At 52.0% G+C, this 20,049-nt stretch overlaps 5 protein-coding genes across 5 annotated transcripts; 2 read left to right on the top strand and 3 right to left on the bottom strand.

Moving 5' to 3' along the window:
* Nucleotides 1–4,471: 4,471 nt before the first annotated feature.
* Nucleotides 4,472–10,013, top strand: PV09_03503 (uncharacterized protein). Its single transcript, XM_016356708.1, has 7 exons — nucleotides 4,472–5,918; nucleotides 5,971–6,080; nucleotides 6,134–7,525; nucleotides 7,578–7,691; nucleotides 7,746–7,975; nucleotides 8,030–8,591; nucleotides 8,666–10,013. Exons 1-7 carry the CDS (start codon nucleotides 5,208–5,210, stop codon nucleotides 9,021–9,023), a joined length of 3,477 nt encoding a protein of 1,158 aa, XP_016215501.1. The 5' UTR covers nucleotides 4,472–5,207; the 3' UTR covers nucleotides 9,024–10,013.
* On the bottom strand, nucleotides 4,881–5,105 carry PV09_03504 (uncharacterized protein; the record flags this gene model as incomplete). The annotated part of the gene is made up of 1 exon (XM_016356709.1): nucleotides 4,881–5,105. The coding sequence occupies one exon, from the start codon at nucleotides 5,103–5,105 to the stop codon at nucleotides 4,881–4,883; it is 225 nt and encodes a 74-aa protein (XP_016215502.1).
* Nucleotides 10,014–10,172: 159 nt separating the features above from the next.
* Nucleotides 10,173–12,162, top strand: PV09_03502 (Sua5/YciO/YrdC/YwlC family tRNA threonylcarbamoyl adenosine modification protein). Its single transcript, XM_016356707.1, has one exon. It carries the CDS (start codon nucleotides 10,182–10,184, stop codon nucleotides 11,643–11,645), a length of 1,464 nt encoding a protein of 487 aa, XP_016215500.1. The 5' UTR covers nucleotides 10,173–10,181; the 3' UTR covers nucleotides 11,646–12,162.
* On the bottom strand, nucleotides 11,856–14,810 carry PV09_03501 (uncharacterized protein). The gene is made up of 3 exons (XM_016356706.1): nucleotides 13,962–14,810; nucleotides 12,446–13,908; nucleotides 11,856–12,391 (listed from the first exon to the last, which is right to left on the bottom strand). The coding sequence occupies exons 1-3, from the start codon at nucleotides 14,233–14,235 to the stop codon at nucleotides 12,212–12,214; spliced, it is 1,917 nt and encodes a 638-aa protein (XP_016215499.1). The 5' UTR covers nucleotides 14,236–14,810; the 3' UTR covers nucleotides 11,856–12,211.
* Nucleotides 14,811–17,268: 2,458 nt separating this feature from the next.
* Nucleotides 17,269–19,908, bottom strand: PV09_03500 (uncharacterized protein). The gene is made up of 3 exons (XM_016356705.1): nucleotides 19,746–19,908; nucleotides 19,427–19,687; nucleotides 17,269–19,367 (listed from the first exon to the last, which is right to left on the bottom strand). The coding sequence occupies exons 1-3, from the start codon at nucleotides 19,797–19,799 to the stop codon at nucleotides 17,538–17,540; spliced, it is 2,145 nt and encodes a 714-aa protein (XP_016215498.1). The 5' UTR covers nucleotides 19,800–19,908; the 3' UTR covers nucleotides 17,269–17,537.
* Nucleotides 19,909–20,049: the final 141 nt, after the last annotated feature.

The raw sequence follows: 20,049 nt of genomic DNA, 5'->3' as shown, positions 1-20,049 counted from the left end.
CTATCCGGGAGTTCCAATGGGCTAAAGACTCGCAATTTTACCCGAATGATGGCCAGGGAGTCAACGAAAGTCATCACACCGACTCCAAACGCATCAACGAGCTATCAGACGGTAGCAAACTTAAGCGGACACCCTGTCAGAAGCGCGAATGGTCGGCAGCCCTAGCGCGTTTTAACAGTTTTCGTTCATCATCATCATCAATGGTCGGTAGAATGATCGTATTGAGAGCGCGATCATCACAAGAATTGCCAAATTTGGGGAAAGTTACTTGGTACACTCTACGAGTAAAAGTGTATTAGCGTGGAATAAAACGGTGACGGATCACAAAAACTCACCACATGTCAAAACTGCCACGACGAAAAAGCAATCGCTGGTTGCTCGCACGTTGACGGACTATCGTTCCGTCCCTAGGCGACCAATAGTGTGTGAAGCTCGAAGCTCTTAGCTCGAGTTTTGGCTTCCGCGCAAATGTCTGAACCCTACAAAGTTTGCAGAAGAGCATTGTGATAAATATTATTGCAGTCTTGACGAGCCGTCTTGGTGCCTAATTGGGTCCCAAAACGTGAGAGGCGAGGCGGTCTTCCGCCTTTCAAACTTCGCTTTTTAATTCAATGGTAAGAATCCAAAAATCAGGCAAATGGGCAGATGTGCCTCAGGAAAGGGGCGCTTCGTGTGCTTGTTTGATTACTGGGCCACAACAATGACGGCTGTTCGGGAAGGCTTCCATGTCAAAACGAGATCTTCTGACCCGAATCTGAGCCATTCCCTGCTCTCATCCAGCAATGACTGCATGAGAGGACGGTAACGTGACAGCCACGAGAAGCGGAACAAGGTGAGGCTGGACTCCTCCTTTTGAGGCGCACATGTGGTCGAGGGCAGGCTGAAGAGGGCAACGCATGAACCAGAGTGACAAGAGGGGTAAAGAGCGGTGGACACAAAGGAATGGAGATTTCCGCCGGCCAGGGCAGACACGGAATATTATTTATGCACCCTTTGATTCACTCGCGGTCACGCGCTGTGCCACTCTTACCACATGCAGGCAACAGCACATATTCAACAGCTGCGTCGCGCGGGCCTTTATGCGTGCAGTTCGTACAGTATGCAATAGTAAAAGACAAGTTGACTGCCCATGCGCTCTGCCAGCAGACCGATTCGCTTGTTGCTCATTCGCGTTGAGTTCGTTGAAACTACGGAGTTGAGGCTAGAGGTAGGTGGTGTTGCCGTGGATGCCACGGCGGCGCCGCTTCCCACTCCTCTCTCATGGGGGCTGGAAAGCCTGCAAGGTACCGATGAAATTCCAAACTTGCGGTAGTGAGGCTGGCCTCGTAAAGTCGAGAGCGCGCTGATCAAAGGTGACGACGCACGTCTTGAGACTTTTGAGGCTAACGGCCTGTTTCGAGCGATCTGCATGAAGGAGGCGCTTCAAAGTACGGACGCGGCTTGGTCCTCTGCGAGAACGACGATCGTTGGGATCCCAGAGATCTGGGTTCCAGTCAAACCAGTGGAATATTCACCGATATCGACCGAGCTGCTCCAACTCGGGTGAATGGAATTTCGCCCATCATCGAGTGACCCTACGAAACCGACCCTTGATGCCCAATAGCGAGGAGGGCTCGCAAAACGTTATCCAAAGTTCGACGGTTTGACAACTGGTGCATTGATACTTGATGCTAAAGACGGAAAAGTCAACTTCTCGAAGACGAAATTTGCTCAACGAGATTTGCATCAGTGTGGAGCCCGCTGAACCTCGTGACTGGCATCTTGATCGTGCGCGATTGGCGAGATTGTCGATGTGGTTGGTGGTCACCCGCCTGCAGAAGTGATCCAGAGTCTGTCGCTTGTCGCGGCCGTTGGAAAATCGAAGTGGGCGAAAATGATCAAAGACAACACCACGCCGCAAGCCAACGTAGAGGCTGCATCAATTTTTGAGCCAAATACCAGTGGAGGCGTACGCTCTGAGAGGTTGATGATTCGTCAAAAGGAGCAGTCAAGGCGTGATCAGTTGAGTCGTTCGCAGCATGACCATGATAACCAGGGAACAGGCGCACAACTGTTTCCGCGCCGCATTATTCCCTTTCATAATGAAAATCAAAATGGGCCGTTTGAGAATCGCGATGGGGTTGGATGGGATATCAAGATCCCACTCTTGGATGGTTTTATCTTGTGGCGGCGTTTTCAAAGCGTTGGTTCTGCAGTACAGGGCAACACAAACCCCACGTGCAGAGCATCGTTTGGTCTTAGAACCTTTACAGTAAACCCCGAGGCTGCAAGTTCAGAAGTTCAACTCGTGTACCAGGGTTGAGGACGCCTTTGGCGCAGGGAACATGGGTGGTGGCATGCTATTGTAATGAGATGCACTGGGTATCGACGGGGTCGATCACTGCCAAAGTGAACGAAGACAATGCGACCCATGATTTCCTGGATCAACCAGCTCTGAATCTTGGCAGAACATCGTCTCGTGGTTATGAGACGTGACGTGGAGAAGAGAAGGGACTTTAGAAGCAGGCGGAGCCGTGCCAATTATTGTGAACTGCTTCACCGTCTTCTGATCGGCCTAAACAATGGCGCAGAATAGCCCTTCGATGCAATCGAACGTGAGATATGCAGTCGAGGAACGCCGAACTGCGCTCGCTACACAGACGCCCACGCAGCCTCACAGTCGATAGTTTCTGAGCGGATTCGCTACACTATGGCTTGAGTTTGCCTAGAACAGAAGAACTGATCTATATGTATTTGAACGGCCGTATGTGAAACGTTTCAACAGCATCGCAGATAGCGCGGGAGCGTCAAAGCATGCATTCGTATCAAAAAGGACATGTAAATGGCGCGTCTGATGGTGGAACAGCGCAGTGGGTGCATCCGCTTGACAGAGCTACGAACTCAAGCCACGGCTGGAACGACGATAAGCCAAACAGGTACTATGCCGTCAGCTATCGTACCACGTCTCCAAAAATTCACGAGCTGCTACTTCATTTTCCACACCGCACACACGAAGTGCGGAAGGTCTGTGGTCAGGCTGCCTAGGATACTGCAGACCGTCGTTTCCAGCCTGTCCGGGACTATGTGCCGAACGTTTAATGTGAAACCAATCATTGGGCGTTGCGAGATATAATCACTTGTTTGCAGTCTCTCCTCCAACCAGTGCCTCTTGACTGCAACTGACTCGTAACTTGCATCGCTTTAGAAGAATAAAATAAGGAGTGGCTATTCTGACTCTGGTCTGACTATTCTTCTTCGAAAGTAGCTACACACGGAGCTGCCGTCGTGGATTCCGCAAGCCTCCCCACGATACGGGTACTCTTCATTGTACTTTGTGGACCGACGGGAAGCACCCGCAAACTAAATCCTTTGCGCCCATCTCAAATGCGACATCCGTCAGGCTGGGTAGACCAGATAAGGTACAAAATGCTGAAGACGATCCAGATTGCATGCAAAGACCGAGCAGTGACGTCTTGCGTCCGTGCATTGTCATGTGCATGTCTCGGTCGCCTCTCGAGCGTGTGATGTACCATCGGCGTACCATCCTGACGCTCTGTCAACATGAGCTGGCTATGGATGAGTTTTGCGAGCCACGCATCGTCGATGGAGAAAGGTGCCGTTCTCGAAGGGCCGAAGAAGGCCCAAGAGGGGAAGACTGCCCGGTTCGCCACAAAAGCCGGACTCGTAACTCAGCTTGGGAGGAAATGCCGGTACTTTGCTAGCGTAGCTGGACGAGCAAGTAGCAGTGCAGATAGTGGGATCTTATTTTCCATTCTCGAGAAGCCAAGAACGGCCCACCAGCTCCAGTCGTGGCCGGGTTTGCGCGTCCAGCGCGCCTCCACACGGCGGCTGGTTCAGCATCAGGCCTTGTGTCGAGCACGACTGAGGGGAGCAGACCATTTGTTTGCTGCACGCCGGCCGAACTTTGGTGGGAGTGGGTGCAACGCAAAACAGGTGCCGGTATTGCTTGTCCCTGACCAAGGGGGAGACAAGCGACTCAGAGGGACGGCTCAGCGCAGCAGCTCGACGCTGGCGGCGAACGAGTCGTACTGTACCTCCGTATGTTACCAGTTTCAAAACGCTTGGGACGCCGAATAATGCGAGGCCGGCGACGGGTTTTCTTTTTGCTGCTAATTACTCGTGCTGACTGCGCGCGCTCGCCATGTGCAGGGACAGGCGGGAGACCGTTGACCACCGCAAGGATAATCATTCGCCCAGTCCGCTCCGGCAGGGATCAAGGAACGACGCAAGCCCGTGCTGGGAAGGGAGAGGGAACGAGACGACGAGCTGGTCGCGGTGGCTGTGGGAACTGCAAGTCTTGCCGCGCGTGGCCTGGAGGTTCTGGCGCCGTTCTGATATGCCGTGCAAAAAAACAGCTGGTACCAACGCCAGAACCCCTCATGGCACATCACAACACGCACCGGCAAGGCGCACATCTTATTCAACATGTTTCCAGCTCGATCTGCGCTGCCTTGGCCCCTCCTCCACCCCCGTTCTTCGGAGTGTGCCATTCTCTTCGTCTTTGTTTTTTCGCCTGTTTGGCCACCTCCCGCCTCGCTTCTCCGTCCAGACGTCTGACCCTCTCGGCTTGACTCGACGTCGTTTCTGCCCGCCCCAGCTGTCCTTCACTAGCTGGTGCCCAAAGCTTCCGCCGCCGCCAGTTCGTCGCCTCTTTCGGCCGTGGTCAATCTCTTCCAATCGAGGTGGAGGCTGACTACAGAACGCCTCGCAACGCCATCAACCGGCGCTGGGTCCAATTTGGCTACGTATTCCTGGAACTTGGGTCTTCCGTTAGTGCGCGACGAGCCAGATCAGCGTGTTTCACTCTTGTTCTCCAGACTGCGTTTTCACCGAGCCCGTGGCCTTGGATGGAAGCTTCGCATGTCCATCCCGCGTTCCCTTCATCCACGGATCCCAAACCTTCTCTGCTCATGCTTCGCCTGTTCCTGAGCTTCTTGCACAAGCCCGTCCAAATCTAATGCGGACGGTGCAATCAGAAGCGGATCTTGACCTGACACCTGCCCGCCAATGACGCCCGGTCCTGCTTGGACGTTCTGACCGCACTGCCCTTGCTTGTCCTTCCACGATCCGGGCTTCGCATTCGCATCCCCCATCTCGTTCGTCATAGTTTGTTCTTTTCGCCTGATTCGATCTGAGTCACTGCCGCCTCGCAACGGCTTGCATGGACCCTAATTCCGCAAGCTCAGCTATCTTGGTGTTATTCCGGCATGGACGCCCCTCCTGATGCCAAACGCCCTCGTCTTGATCATGAATCTGCAGGTCCATATCCTCCTTCTGGTCACCCACTTCGCTCTGCGTCAACACCCGTAGGACCTGCAACTCAACCCTCCCACGTGGAACACCTACCTCCGCCTCCGGTCGTTCATTCCTACACCGCTCCACCCGCCTCTATTGGACCCCAGGCACACCATCCAGGACCGATACCTGCTGCGCCTCCCGCCCGAGAGAACGGTGTTGACGCCCATCGCCATTCATATTCTGCTGCCACTTCCTCGGGCCCTTCTACGGACCACGCACCTGGGTATGGCGTAGGTCCTGCACACCATCATTCTTATCCTGCCGCAACTACGCAACCTGGGAGTGGCCCGCCGCAGTCTGCTGGGTACGACAGCAGCAGACGGACGTCCAGCGCTGAACGGCACGCAGGACCCATGGCCGAGCATCAGCAGCATGGCCTTCCGCATCCACCGCCTGGTCAGCAACCCTACAATCCCCAGATGGATCCGCAGGTAAATGGGAGCATGCCTCCCAATGGAATACCGTACCATCCGCCGGAGCAGTATGCCGTAGGACCGGTTGCTCATCGCCCTGGGTACCCGCCAACTCCTTCAACAGCATACCACCCCAGCCCCATATATGCCCAAGGACCATCACACTTTGTCGGACAGCCCCGTCGCAAGCAAGTGAGGGCAACACAGGTAGCCGATTTCGCTCCGCGTTTGATATTCGGTCAGACTGACTATGAAGAAGGCTTGTAATCACTGTCGCGCTCGTAAGCAGAAATGCGACGAGAATCGACCGTGTGGGTACTGCAGCAATGAAGGAATTCCCTGCGAGTACCGCGAGGTACCGCCGCCTAAGTACGTCATGACATTGTCCCGAAGCGCCGCATGTTCTAATTCGTGCGTTGCAGGACCGACCGACATATCATGCAGCTCCTTGAGCAGCAAAGAGCTATTCAAGATACGATGGGTGAAATGCGAAACATGCAAGAAGCAATGAATCAACTGCTTCAAGAAGCTACCGGCAAATTTAGTTCTAATCAGCCAAAACTTTTGACTTCCGACCAGTTCAATACGAGCGACCCGTCCGGGTATGCGAATCCTGGCGGCCTTGTCACTGCCGATGATGTCAAGGATATTGATTCTGCTCTGGAGGCTGAGGAGCAGGTGCCGGATCAACCGCCGAGTTCACATGAAACCGGCGCGCAGTACCTTGTTCAGTGGCCAATTATCAAAGAATACTTCAAGACTGCTGGTATTTCGTCCGCCGAATACGTTTTAGAGGAAACGGAGAAGGCCGGCACCCTCCGACCTTACGGCTCATCCTTGGTGGAGAATGGTCAAATCGTTGATATTGCGTATGACGAAGAGTGGGACGAAGAGACAAAGGAGCAGAAGACAACTGACCCTCTCGAGGACATGTGGGGTGATGGGCCTCAACAACGAGGTTTTAACAACCCGCCTAATATCGGCGGTGGAAATCCCGATGGTTCCCTGGATCTTCGAAGCGATACGATCTGGAAGTTGTATGACAGCTACATGCGCAACATGTGGGCGTTGCATCCTTTCTTGGATGTAAAGTGGCTTAATGCGAAGATTGAGGAATTCGTCGCAAAGCATTCGCCATACGTCCAGAACCATCAAACAGACGGGCACTTCACTATGCCAGGTATGCCAGCATCCAGTGGACGACCAGATACCCCAGGCGCTACAATTGGCAAACGCAAAAGACCATCTAGCGCTAGCGAGGACAATATGGATTTCTCTCCTTCGGAAAATACCCGCAAGTGGCAGGCACCAAAGAAGATGCCCGATCGGTCGATGCAAAATGCCATCATCTTGCTTGTTCTCGCTCTTGGGAGGGTGCTGATGGAAGATCGATTTTTACTAGAAGAGTTCGCAGTTAAGTCGCCTTCTGCTGAATCTTCCGAAATGTCATACGCGAATTCGCCGTACGATGCATCCAAACCTTCACCCAGAGCTTACATGGCCTTCGAGACTGCCTCTTCTCCAGGAGACATGAAAGCAGCGACTATGGCACGAGGCGCTTCTTTGGATAGTGCCCGGTCGCGGCGTCCCAGAAGAAGCGGCCGCATCCCAAATATTGAGCTCTTTCCCGGTTTGGCGTATTTTGCGCAGGCCTCGGATATTCTTGGAAACAATCTGGGAGGCAACAGCATCATGCATGCACAAGCATTTTTGCTTGCTGGTATTTATTACGGCCAACTTGGACGAGTAACGGAGAGCTGGTCGTGGATCAACGAAGGTTGCAGAGTCACGACCATCTTGCACAACAAGAAAAAGTACGTCGATCGATGCGCTGCGAATCTGTTCATCGCATACTCACACGCGTAGGTACCGAGACAGTATTCTAAGTCGAGAGGGTGGGAAGCAAGCACGGCAAGAGCAGCTTGATTCCCAGAGTACTCTGGTTTCCATCCTCTGTTGGTCTGCTCTGCAACTTGAAAGGTGATGACACTTGCTTCATTTTACTCTTGTTCGCCTTTGCTTATCATCGCACAGTGACCTTCGAGCCGAACTCGATCAGCTTCCGAAGCCCAGCCAGCTCATGTATTCTGAGCCGAAGATTGTTCTCCCTCTGACTCTCGTGGGCGTTAGCCAAGACGAAGAGATCCAGCTGTACTATGAACCGAATCTTAATCCGCAAGATATTCTTCAATCCTATCACTTTCAGATACAATTCAGACTTACTCTGAATCGTGTGCACGCTGCGTTATATTCGAGGAAGTCGCGTAAGTACTGACATGATCTACGCAACGTCGCCTTAAATTAACCACTTGGGTTAGTTCTGCCGCAGAATCGGAAAAAACGAACCACCGTAGTTTGGAGTGATGCGGACACCGGTACTTTGTTCGACAATCTTCAAAACACGAGGACATTCTTAGGCAAGGCAACAAAATACTGGTGGCAAGACAGTCAAGATCTGGCGACGAATCTTCTAGAGGCACGACTACGTGCCAAGTATTATGGGGGAGAATACATCATTCTACGACCGTACATTTACAATGCGTTGCGATGGCAGCAGGATACAGGAAACACGCCTCAACCGCCGTTTGATCTCGTAGAATGGGTACAGAACCACAACGAATCGGAACGGTTAGCTGCGCAAAAACGCGCCGAACGAAGGATGCGTGGCGAGGACCCTCCTCAGGAGCAGATGCATCTGCCAAAAGCTGAAATCAGCTACGAGAAATTTCAGAATGACCCCCAACTGGCGAAGCAGTTCTTGTGGTGTTGCAAGCGGTGTATAGATGCAGCAATGGCTAGCACGGCGGTCTTCGACGGTGTTGCTAATCCACTGCAAGACAAACGATTGAAAGTCACGAACATTCACGGTACTGCGACTGCGTAAGTACACTGCGCTTTACTCATCTGTCGTCTTTCGGTACAGTCGGTTCTCGTGTACTAATTTAGTTGTACAGGCAATTTAGTAACATGCTCGTCCTTGTGGCTGTGACAAGATCCTGGCTAGCGGTAATGGTCGACACCAACCGACTTAAGCAACTCATGGAACGCACGATTGCGCTTCATGACAAGCTCTCACCCCTTGCTCCGATCTTCCGTATAAATCGCAAAATTCTTGCCGCTGCGCGAGATGATTTGAGAAATGCGGAGCTGATGAAACAAAGAGGGTATGCCGCATGGCAAACCAGTCCCGGTAGCGTCCATGGTTCACATCCGTCGATGTCACCGGGAAGCGCCGGCACGCCACGGCCTCCATACGCGCAGCCCCCATCAAATTCGACGCACACCTCATTCAGTTCGGTTGCACCTTACTAACACGCTCCCTCTCTGTTCGTCAATGGCCATGTCCCGAGTCGTCCTGCGTCGCCCTGAGGCTTCTACTTACCGGGAGGCTATTCACCGCGTCTTCATCTTCACGACCATTTTAGAATCCTAAACCATCTTCACTGATGTCGCAGTTTGGCGAATGACCATTCTGCGTAGGGCGGCACTCAGTTGTCCACTCTGGTTTTCTAAATCGGAGAACGGCACTTTTGCATTCTTGACATTCTAATACGCACATAAGCAGGTGGACTAGCGCTGACTTTTCCTTTTTTTGGATTTTTCATACCTTGGATCGAGCTGTGTGGACTTTTGTATTTTGTCTAGTGTCTGATATCCGCTCTCTCGGATCGTTTATCACGGGCCCCATACTATTGTTAAAGCCGAACATGGAGTGCCCGAGCATTGTACTCGGTGTTTGCTTTTCTCCTTCTCTAGCGAGATCTCATTTCGAGCGTTCGCTTTGAGCAACGCTTAAATACCCATTGCAGCTTTTAGGCGCACGTATGGCACATTGTTACCTTGTCTTTACCTGCTAGGGCGGCGTTTCTGCGATCTTCGGCACACGCGACGTGCGCATTCATGCCGGCGGCAATCTGTATTATTAGCGACTGCCAGGTCGTGCTTTGGAATTTCTCTTGTTCTCTGGGGTTACGTTTTGTACTGAACAAATTTTTGAAGTGAATGGCTGGATGATGGAGGCCGAGGAAATGAACGGCCGATGTCGACGAGATCATGCTCGGATCGGTCGGGGAGGCTATTCTGGTACAGATCTTATGTTTTTAGATATATTCTTCTTGGACGTTTTGTTGCGGCTGGTCCGGGTCCGCGGAGCATCTATCTGACAACGAATTTGTTCAGTGTGAATGCGAGGAGATATATCAAGATTTACTGTGCTCTGTGGACCGGGGACACTCAGAAATCAAATTGTCTTGAAAGAAATTAGAAAAAAAAGTTACTGAATCAAAATAGTATTTCTTCCTGCTTCTCAAGCCGCTCCGCTCTCTGGACAGTCGTCTGACAGCTTGGGTTAAAAATGATGTGACGAAATAGCCGCTCGCTTACAGCGCTTAATCAACTGCAGAAGGTACCAATGTATGCTCCGACATCGAAGCACTTTTTTTTTTTTTGACTCAGCATCATCTCGACTTGATGTGGAGACCTTCGAGACTGCACTCTATTACAAATGTTTACTTACATCGGACGAGAACACAGAATTTCTTTCTATCTTTGCGATCGCAGCTTCATAGCTCGAGCTCTGCCATCGCGTCTGCCACCATGAACGGAATTCAAGACGTCTCTTGCGCAAAACACACGCAAATATTACCCGTAGATACTGCGAAATTGAAGAACGTAGCACAACCAATATTTCAAGACGGCTTTTTATACGATCTGCGCATCAAATTTGACGAGGAAGAGGAGGCACTACGAAACTTGAAGCTTGCTGCCAAATGTCTGCAGACGTCGAACACTCCCGTTGCATTTCCCACCGAGACCGTGTATGGTTTGGGGGCAGACGCGACCAGGAGTGAGGCGGTCAAAGGCATATATGCTGCGAAGCAACGGCCTGCAGACAATCCACTTATCGTGCACTTTTCCTCGCTCTCACAACTGAACAGTTTGCTTTCAGGATCGACGATTAAAAACCACGAGGCTGTGACCGCAGCTGTCCCTTCGATATACTTGCCTCTCATAAAGAAGTTCTGGCCCGGGCCGCTCACAATCATTTTACCAAACCCAAATACCTCTCCGCTGGCGCCAGAGGTCACAGCTGGCCTTGATACTTTCGGCGCTCGCATTCCTGGCAATCTTCTTGCCCTGCTGCTGATCGAGCTTTTGGGAAAGCCCATCGCTGCGCCTTCAGCAAATGCTTCGACTAAACCGTCGCCTACTGCTGCTGAGCACGTACTGGAGGATCTCAATGGTCGGATCGAGTATATCATTGATGGTGGTCCGTGTGAAGTTGGTGTTGAAAGCACAGTGGTCGACGGCCTGTCAAGTCCGCCGGCGATTCTGAGACCGGGCGGCATCAGCATAGACCAGTTGCGAGAATGCTCTGGATGGGAGAACGTTGTAGTGGCCTATGAGGACGTCTCCATGAAGAAAGGACAGCCTCGAGCACCCGGCATGAAGTACAGGCATTATTCGCCCAAGGCTAAGGTCTTTCTTTACGAGACAGGCACCGATCGTCCTAAGCACGAGACTCTGGAGAAGCAGGGGTTCCGTACGCTAGGCTTCATTCATACAAGATACTGGAAGAGTAATCTTCACGACGACTCCAACGACCACTGCCGCACCGCAGGTGGCGAGAAAAGTGCCAGAACAAATCACGCCGCCGATAGATTTTCGGCACTTGTGCCTGACCTCTTCGTGCAGCGGCCGGAGCTGAAGCACAAATGCGTGGACAGACCCGGTGGCCAAGTTACGTATTGGGAAATCAAGATTGGAGAATCGGCATCAGACGTGGCGCGAAACCTTTTCTGGGCACTCAGAGAGCTGGACAGGAAGGGTTGCGAAGTCATCTGCGTGGAGGGCATCGGCAGCGAGTCAAGCGACGTCGCCGACGCGGTAATGAACCGCCTCAGAAAGGCGGCGGAAGTCCAGTTCGACAAGTGAAATAGTGCGAGAACGTTTTCTGACGGTCTGCATGGCTTTTGAATCGAGCTAGCCGAGAACGTGAGAGATCATCAAACAAAGAAGAAAAGAGGCGATTGGGCGTGCTCGCGCGACGCCTTCCGCCATGCGCTGACCCATTCGGGACGGCATGTGCGAATTTCGATCGTCATATGGCTCTGTAATGCCAACCTTGAAATGAGCATGCAGCAAGGGATGGATGCACCAAGTATTATGCAGAAAAAAGACCCGCAACCAAGCAGATATCGCATGTTGTACCATATCGTCGCTTAGATCTAGTTACACTTCTCTGACGTACCACCCGACTCTAAAATGTGTTAGGTATCCCTTGGACAAAACGACCAGTGTGCAACTAGCTTAGCACACTGTTCACCATGAACTAGCGTAGATATGCAAACCGGCTATAGAAAAGAAGAACATTTATGGATAAAGCCACGTGCCTGTGTTGGTGGTATCACTAATTAACAAATAGCTTAAAATGCGAAGAGGGTACGATTATAGCACATGCTTAAATTATGGCAAAATCGACTTTCTTGCCCGTTGTCGTCTCAATCTTCTTCGTTTGCGCAGAGACCACCTTCCTTGCCGCTTGTCACTTCGTAGTGGCTTGTGAAGCCGTTGACCCACTTGGGGAAAGCATCGAGGGTCGTCGTCTTCTGGATGGCGGTAGATACGACACTGATCTTGAGGTCCGGCAAAGACGAAAGAGGAATCTCGCAGCCGTCCGACTGGGTCATTGTTAGCTCGAATTGTGTTGAGCACATCGTGCATGGATCACTTACGCCGAGAACTTTCCAGTTTAGGTTGGCGGTGAGGTAGGGAATGACGATGTCCTCGTCCAGCCCGGAAAGAAGCTTGAGAACGACGTGCTTCTCCAAGAACCTTGTGAGCGGCAGGGTTGCGGAGACGATCGCGGTAGGCATCTTCGAGCCGTACATCATGGATGTGATAACCTGGATGCCAACGAGCGAATCACACGTGGTCCAGGTACTCTTGTCCTCAGGAATATCGCCAACGAAGACGAAGATCTGGTAACTTCCATCGACAGCGTGCTTGTCAGTGCGGATGTTGACGATGTAGTCCCGGTTGGAGGAGACGCCCATGTAACTGCCAATGTCGCTGACGAGGTTGGAGACTTCGTTGACGGCGCTCTCGACGACGTCACCAACTGGGCCGAGGGAGCTGGTCACTGTATCGGCAACATTTGAGAGATTGCCGATGACATCGCTTTGAGATATAGATCGTTTTCTCCTGCCAGCCTGCGGCTGACCGGCACCATAAAGCGTGTTCACCGCGGTGACAATGTCTTGGTTGTTGCCGGTGATCTCCGGATAGGTATAACCAAACTGGGTAAAGTCACGGATTGAGTTAGATGTGTGGAAGTTGCCATTAGTGTCCGCGTAGAAGGGAAGCAGTCCTGAGTTGGCGTCGAGTGTAGTGCCGGCAGTGTACCAGTAGTTGCTGTAGATCTGACTGGCTGCCTCGACATACGTATCTGGATACAGCGTCTGCCAAAGCGCGAAGAAACGGTCAACGCTCGCATGGTGAAGCCAGAAAGCAGGATCGAAGGCAGAAACATCAATTATGGACATATCGCCGTTGTTTGAACCGCCGACGAGACCGTGAACAGTGTCGTGAATGGACTCTATACTGTCGTAGTTGCCCGACTGACCCTGGTACCACGCCTCGTTGCTAACCTGGGAAAATTGGTTGTAATTGGCAAACAGGTTGAAGAGTCGACTCGCAAGACTCGGCTGCTGGCTGTTCATGGTCGAAACAAAATCCTGATCGTTGTTCTGCGTTGGAGTGTCCTGGGACACCGGGTGGCGATAGGTCTGGGTCCAGCTCGTGAAGGGCGAGTAGACCAAGTCCTGCGTTTGCGCCGTGAACTTGTATGTATAGAGAGGGTTGTCAATGGTCTGCTGACCGCTAGGTGTGTTTACGCTGATTTGCTGTTGGATCAATACATCTGGAACAACGTTGCTATCATTTTGCGGTGCTGCCCAGTCCCAATATGGGATACGAAGGTTCTGGGCAGCCGAGAGATAGCGCTGCTGGTCGCTGCCCTGGAACTCATTGGCAACAGCGATGGCGTTCTGAACAAGAACTTGCTCATAGAGCGCCATGTAGGGTCGGTGCCACGTCAAGAACAGGTTCGAAACATGGGTGCAGTAGCCGGCTGGTGGGTTGGCTGATGGGTTGCCATTGACGCCGTCCCACGGCACCATAGGCAGGCCATGAATACCTGTATGCGTATATTGGTTACAATTGCCGTAGTGGACAAGATTCTTCACTTACCGGACAGCTGGTAGTAGGATTCCACGTCGTCCTGGTTAGTCTGCTGCATCCGAGAGAGAGCTAAAATGTACATGTTGAACATATCTGCATTTTGCTGCAACGTCCTAATCTCCAGGCGTGGCTGAACTCCGCTTCCCTGTACACCCGTCACAGCAATCGGAGTAGTTTGCCTCTTTTGCTTAATTCCCACACCATGAGGCACCGCGCAAGAATTAGCAATCAGCAGCGCCGTCGCGACCAAACCCGCGAGGGTTGATTTTACGGAAACCATCATTATTTTGGTGACGATACGACAGTCTCGTGATACTGAGTTGGGAAGACCGCGTACTTTCTAGGTCTTTAGCGTTGGGTCATGAATACCACTGTTGAGTTACTGTGTATACGAAGATTGGTGAACGAGTTCCTGCGTTGAAATTCTATGCTAAGGAGCGAGGTGTCGTCAAGACGCGGATAAAAAAAAATCAACAGATAAATGACGTGCGCAGAAAGGAAAAGAAAAGCGAGAGTAGGGAGATATCAACGAGCGTGGTGGAAGGCAGGTACGGGACCAGGAAGAAAAGCTGCGTCCTCACGGCGTGTGGACAACCGTGAAGGAGAGAAAAAGAGGATGACGATTGGGAAGAGGTGAAGGAAAGGCTGGCTTTTGGTCTTGGAAGGTCAAGCAGATCATACATCACATCCGGAGTAACCCAGCAAATGAGTGGGAGGGCACAACCTCCACCAGCGCGGGCCAAAGCGGCAGCGGGAGGCCACGGAGCCAAACAAGCTGGCAAACGGTTGGCTTGCTGCATAAGCGTGGCAGTGTACGGAGTACTCTGTAAGAAAAAAAGAGATTATATGATCAGCGTGATGGGGTTGGGCCAGCAGACGGCTGTGGTTAGCAGAAACACGACTGCGAGCAGGGACAAATTTGCTGCGCGCTGGATCGAGTAAGGTTGGTACGGCCATTTTCGATCAAGTCCACTTCCATTGGGATCTTCAAGGGGCCCCCATGCGCCGTGTTTGGGTGCTATGACAGGTTGGCTGGCCTTTGAGTGGACGTAAATTGCAGATGAGCTGTTGTTTTGAAACGAGCTGGATCAGGGCAAAGGGTGACGGTTCAGGAGAGGCTGCTTGCCTCTTTTTGCCCGTGCAACCAACCACTTAAAATTGAGATCTCCTTTGCCCAAAACAACCGTCGTCTGCCCGCCACACGTCGACGTTCATTGATGGATTAACCTGCCTCCTCGGTCTCGTTCGTGCTCTCTGTGCCATTCTGTGCTCGCTCTTCATGCTCATTACTGCTGTGCTGGTTGCCGCCGTCGCGCGGCCTGTCCACGACACGCTGCCATCTCTCGGTCCGCATCCGGCGGACGCAACAATCATGCCATCGTTGTCCGTGCTAGCAAGCGACCGCAGGCTTGTACCTCGTTACCTAAGAGCACACGCTGTCGTTTATGCTGCTGGAGCGACTCCTACGCGGCTCCACCCAAGGGCTATTTCCAAAGAGCCAGCTAGGCCGCGGTTTGCTTCGACCTGTCTCACAACAACGTCATGCCAGCCAGCTCGTTGTTCACAGCATTCTTCCTCGTGTGAATCGCTTCCTTCGATTTCAACGTAGTTTCCAGCTCTGTGCATCTATCTCACCTTTGCTCCTCTGAATGATGCAAAAAGTTGACTAGCTTTCAATAGTGACTTCCAGCAAGAAGGGTGCTAAAAACGCTCGGTAGCGTGCTGATCTTTTGCGCCATCAGCACATGCAAGCTGTGCACCGCTCCCTTTTCCTTTCGCCTATTCCTGATCATCATTCGGGGTTATTTGCTTTGGAGTTTGGCCGACGGAAACCGCGTAAACAATGTTTCGTTCGAAACAATCTTCTGATCCCTGCAGACTGGGCGAAGTCGCATCGCGTTCTGCCCGCGACCACATGAAAAATGAAGAGAAGGAAATAGAAAATTCAGAAACTTAAATTTCTCATACGTCAATTTCGTATTTGTGACTTGCATCCAAGGACAGAGCGGTTTTCGCATTTCTTTTCTTCCATTCTGCCGCTTTCGGCGAATCTTTCTCTTTTGGCTACCGAGAAGAGGCTTCTGATCTGCAGCGAACCATATATCGATCAGCATTGGTGGTACGACTGCAACTTGCACTTCCGATGCCGTCTGCTGCATGCTCAATGTGCCGTCCAGGAGGCTTCTCATCGACTATTGAAGATGAATGTTGTTTTGCACAGGAATAGAATCCGAGGCGCAATGCATGGTTGTGCTTCACGACTCCTAACGGATGCACGTCCATCGTCGTCACGAAAGGCTCTGGGCATGCGTCCAGCAGTATTGCCGTCGAGCCAATCGTGTAGGGCTGTCTTCATGAATGGGAGCACACACATAAAGTGCACCGTTGTATTTGCTCTCACCGTCGCACACGGCAGATAAGAAAAAATTTCTTCATGTCGTCGACCAGCGTCACAACTCGGATTACTCCGAGCAGCCCTCTTGGACTACGTTTTCGATTAGGGCCGATACAATCATGCATGCAGGTGACGTTGCCAAATGCCATAGACGGTAGACCAATATAGTTTGCAGCACATGGTTCTACACATGTTGGATGCGAATGTTGGGTATCTTTCTGGCGCTTCTCTCTTGAACGATGTCCTCGGCCCCCATACCTCGAGCGATGACCGTTGGGATATCGACCACACTTGGCGTCCAAAATGAAGACAGCGTCGGAACGTCCATTCGGCACCTATTAACAAGGATTTCGTACGGTGCCCGAGTGGGCAAAGTCTTCTAGTCCATCCGTTGCGCTGGCCCCTGTTGACCACAAATAAGCATCAGGAGCGGCGTCTGCCTGCTTGTCGGTTTTTCGAATTTATCGCAATCGTAGCTCGGTCCTAGTGAGCTAGCCTTATCGTCAAAAGCTCAATACGACGGCCGTCTCGTGAATGCATAATCATCGTCTCATCGGCCAAGCGCACCACAAGGCATGAGCATGCCGCGCTTAGGGTTGCTCCTTGCGTAGTATTCTTCCACGAAACTGTCCACCCTTCATGAATTTGACCGAAAAGCCGATGCTACTAGAGCCCGTTTGCCGGATGATGAGTAAACCATAGTTGACCTACGTACAGTTTAGGCATCACATATCCACCGACTCCATTCCCGCTGCGAGCTTCTACCCTGCTGTTCTTTTGAAGTAACCGAATTACCTCACGATAAAAGAGACCTGTCCTCTTCAGCCAGCAAGAACAGAAGAAAGCTCGACAGCGCCGATATGCTGTAGCGATGCTGGACTAGCATTGGAAAAGAGAGAGAATGTACGCAAGGAGTACCAAGGATGTCTTTGTACGGGCAAGCTACGAATCAATAGCTAGGACGAGGACTGTTTCGTAGCTTTGTACATATGCGACAATAAAACGATTTTAAGATAGATTCTTTGACGCGACGAATTTGTCCATATCCCAACTAGCGCACATACACAAAACGCGCGTGTTGGCACCTTTTCCCAGCTGAAATCGCCAAACTCCTCAGTTGCCATTATAACGCCCCAACGTATGCCTGATCGATACAGTACAACATGGAGATGGAGTACGAGGCGCATGGCCTACTGATGACCTCCGAATGCACCGTCGAACTCCCCACCGTCGAGATCGAGCCCCAAATCGTCCTCACCACCTGTGCCAGTCTCGAAATCAGCCAGCGCGTCACCGGCTGTGTCCAAACCCTCCAAGGCGCCGCCGAAGTCCGCACTATCGAACATGCCACCCGCTTCATTAGGCGTATTTGTCGACGTCTGCGCTTCAGCAAGCGTGGACACAGGCTCTGGATTTGCCGCTGTTGAAGCTGGTGCCTGCCTTGGCTCAGCTTGTGTCGGTGGAGACGCAGATTTAGGCTGCGCAGCAGAGGTTTCTTGTTGCTGGTTCGCAGAGTCGTTCACGAGGACCCAGTCATCCTCCCCACCGGCTGGTTTGGATGAGTCGCCTTCGGCACCGCCTAGACCCGTCATGTCTACGTCCATGTCCATGCCCTCAAGGAGGTCGAGTCCTGTGTCGTCCTGGTTTTGAGCAGTTCTATTCGCTGCCTCGCCACCAGCTTGTCGCATGAATTCGCTCGTTGGTGCACTAGCCGTCGCACCTGGTGTTTGTATCCCTGACGGCGGCTGAGATATTCCAGGAGTACTGATTCTCGCCGCCGGAGAATTAGTATACGAGCCTCCACCAAACTCCTCTAGCAGACCTGCAGCGGAATTGTCGCCCGTCTCAAACATGCCATTCCCATTACTTGAGCCATTTCCACCGAATCCGCCATTCGATGATGCCGTTTCTTCTTTATTAGAAGAAGGTTCCGTGCCATTTGTTGTAGGAGCGACGCGCGTCTTGTCTTCTTTCTCTAATCCGCCCTCCTCTATGCACACTTTCCTCTTCGACTCCAGAATCTTCGCGCCCAGGTTAGTTTCCACGTCTTTAACGATGGCATCCGCATCGCTAGTACCGCTAAGATCGCGGAGCTTGCGTTCGGCTCTCATGTATGTCTTCGATTTGTTGAATTGCGCTACTGTCTCCGCGTGTCGTTGTTTCATAGCTTGAATATCCGCCTTGCCCTTCTCCACAAATTGCGCAATTCTCTTCTCAAACTCCTCCATCTTTTCTGCTGACAATTTCTTGTATCCATTCTGTTGCGTCGCCATGGTCCTATCTGTACCGCCCTTGCTTGGGTCGAGAGAACCTAGCACACCTGAAGCGTCTGGCGGGGCCAATATGCCGTCTGTAAGCTCCTTTAATGAACCAGTCAGGCCGAGGCCTAGATCCTCGGGAACAATCTGGCTGAGTGAGTAAACGGATGAAAAAATCTCCTCCATCCACTCGTGGTGCTGCTTATAACGCATCTTGCTGATCTCTGCTGGGGTAAGCGTGTCGAAGTAGTCACCGAATTCGGTGTCCTCTTCGAAAATGATATCGGGAATTTCGTTCTTTTGGATAGCTTGTGCAACTGCTCGATCAATCTTTGCGCGCTTGTTTGGTGGTTGATGCAACTGTGGCTGAGGATACACTTGCTGGGGTGGTTGTCGAGCCATCATCGGGTTCTGTTGGTACGCTGGGTGCATTTGACGCGGCTGAACGCCCGTGTTTGTGCTAACCGTAGGCCAGTTGGAACGGTCTACGAGCATGAACTCCTTGCGCTGGAGCACAGCGCCTTGCTGTTCGAGGAAGAGGCGTTCCTGCATTAGCTTTTGTATCTGCGGCGCGATGGGGAACTGATTAGCTGGTCGTCGATACTCGGGGTCTGCAGCACTATAGTGAACGAGCCACAGAGTTGGGTCAATAGCAGGAAGCGACGGGTCTTTGTCGATAATGTGATACCGCATACGCTGATGAGAAGCAACGTGCTCATGATTCAAGACATAACCTGCTCGGTGGACTAAAATCTCAAGAACCTGTTATAGATTGGTTATGACAATGGCCACATTTTGTGCGCTATGCAAGTCCCACGTACGTATCCAGAGATATTTTGTCTATATGTCATCTCTTGGTCCAACCATATGTAGCCGTCGGTGGCGAAGGTGTTGCCCATACGCGGTGGTTGCCAAGTCAAGAACATCGTACCGTCTTGTGGAGGCTGGAGATACGTCCATGCCATGGGCTTCATCTCGCGAACGATCTGAGGCGCCTGCAACAAATTCTGTAGGACTTGCGGGAGACCAACGCGTTGCATTAACGGGAATTGATACGTGGACATCAGGTGCAGGTGCGGTAGCTGCGCGTATGTTAGCATTGTCGTCGCCCTATTCTCAAAAGGCTGAGCAGCGGCGCACCAAATGGTTGTGCACCATGAAGCTCGGGTCCTGGGGATGCTGCATCGCCTGCATCGTGTCGGGCGGGTGGTCGCACTACCTGCGACCTGGTTTACGGCGTGGATGAAAGAGTTACCAGCGGCAATGTTGTTCTGCTACGGTTGTCGCAAGCCAGAGTCGCGAGTGACGGTCGAACTTTCCAACTTCAGTCCAGGGAGACGCGACGGCGACTGCTGAGCGTGGCCTGTGCGTTGGCTGAATCAGCAGCAAGGCAAGGTCACGTGCTGTTCGGCTTCCAAATTTTGGGATGCTACGTAACGACCGC

Source organism: Verruconis gallopava (assembly GCF_000836295.1).
Source record: "Verruconis gallopava strain CBS 43764 unplaced genomic scaffold supercont1.9, whole genome shotgun sequence".
Taxonomy (NCBI): Eukaryota; Fungi; Ascomycota; class Dothideomycetes; order Venturiales; family Sympoventuriaceae; genus Verruconis; species Verruconis gallopava.
The sequence above is the reverse complement of the archived record's forward strand: the minus strand, read 5'-3'. Positions and strand labels throughout refer to the sequence as shown.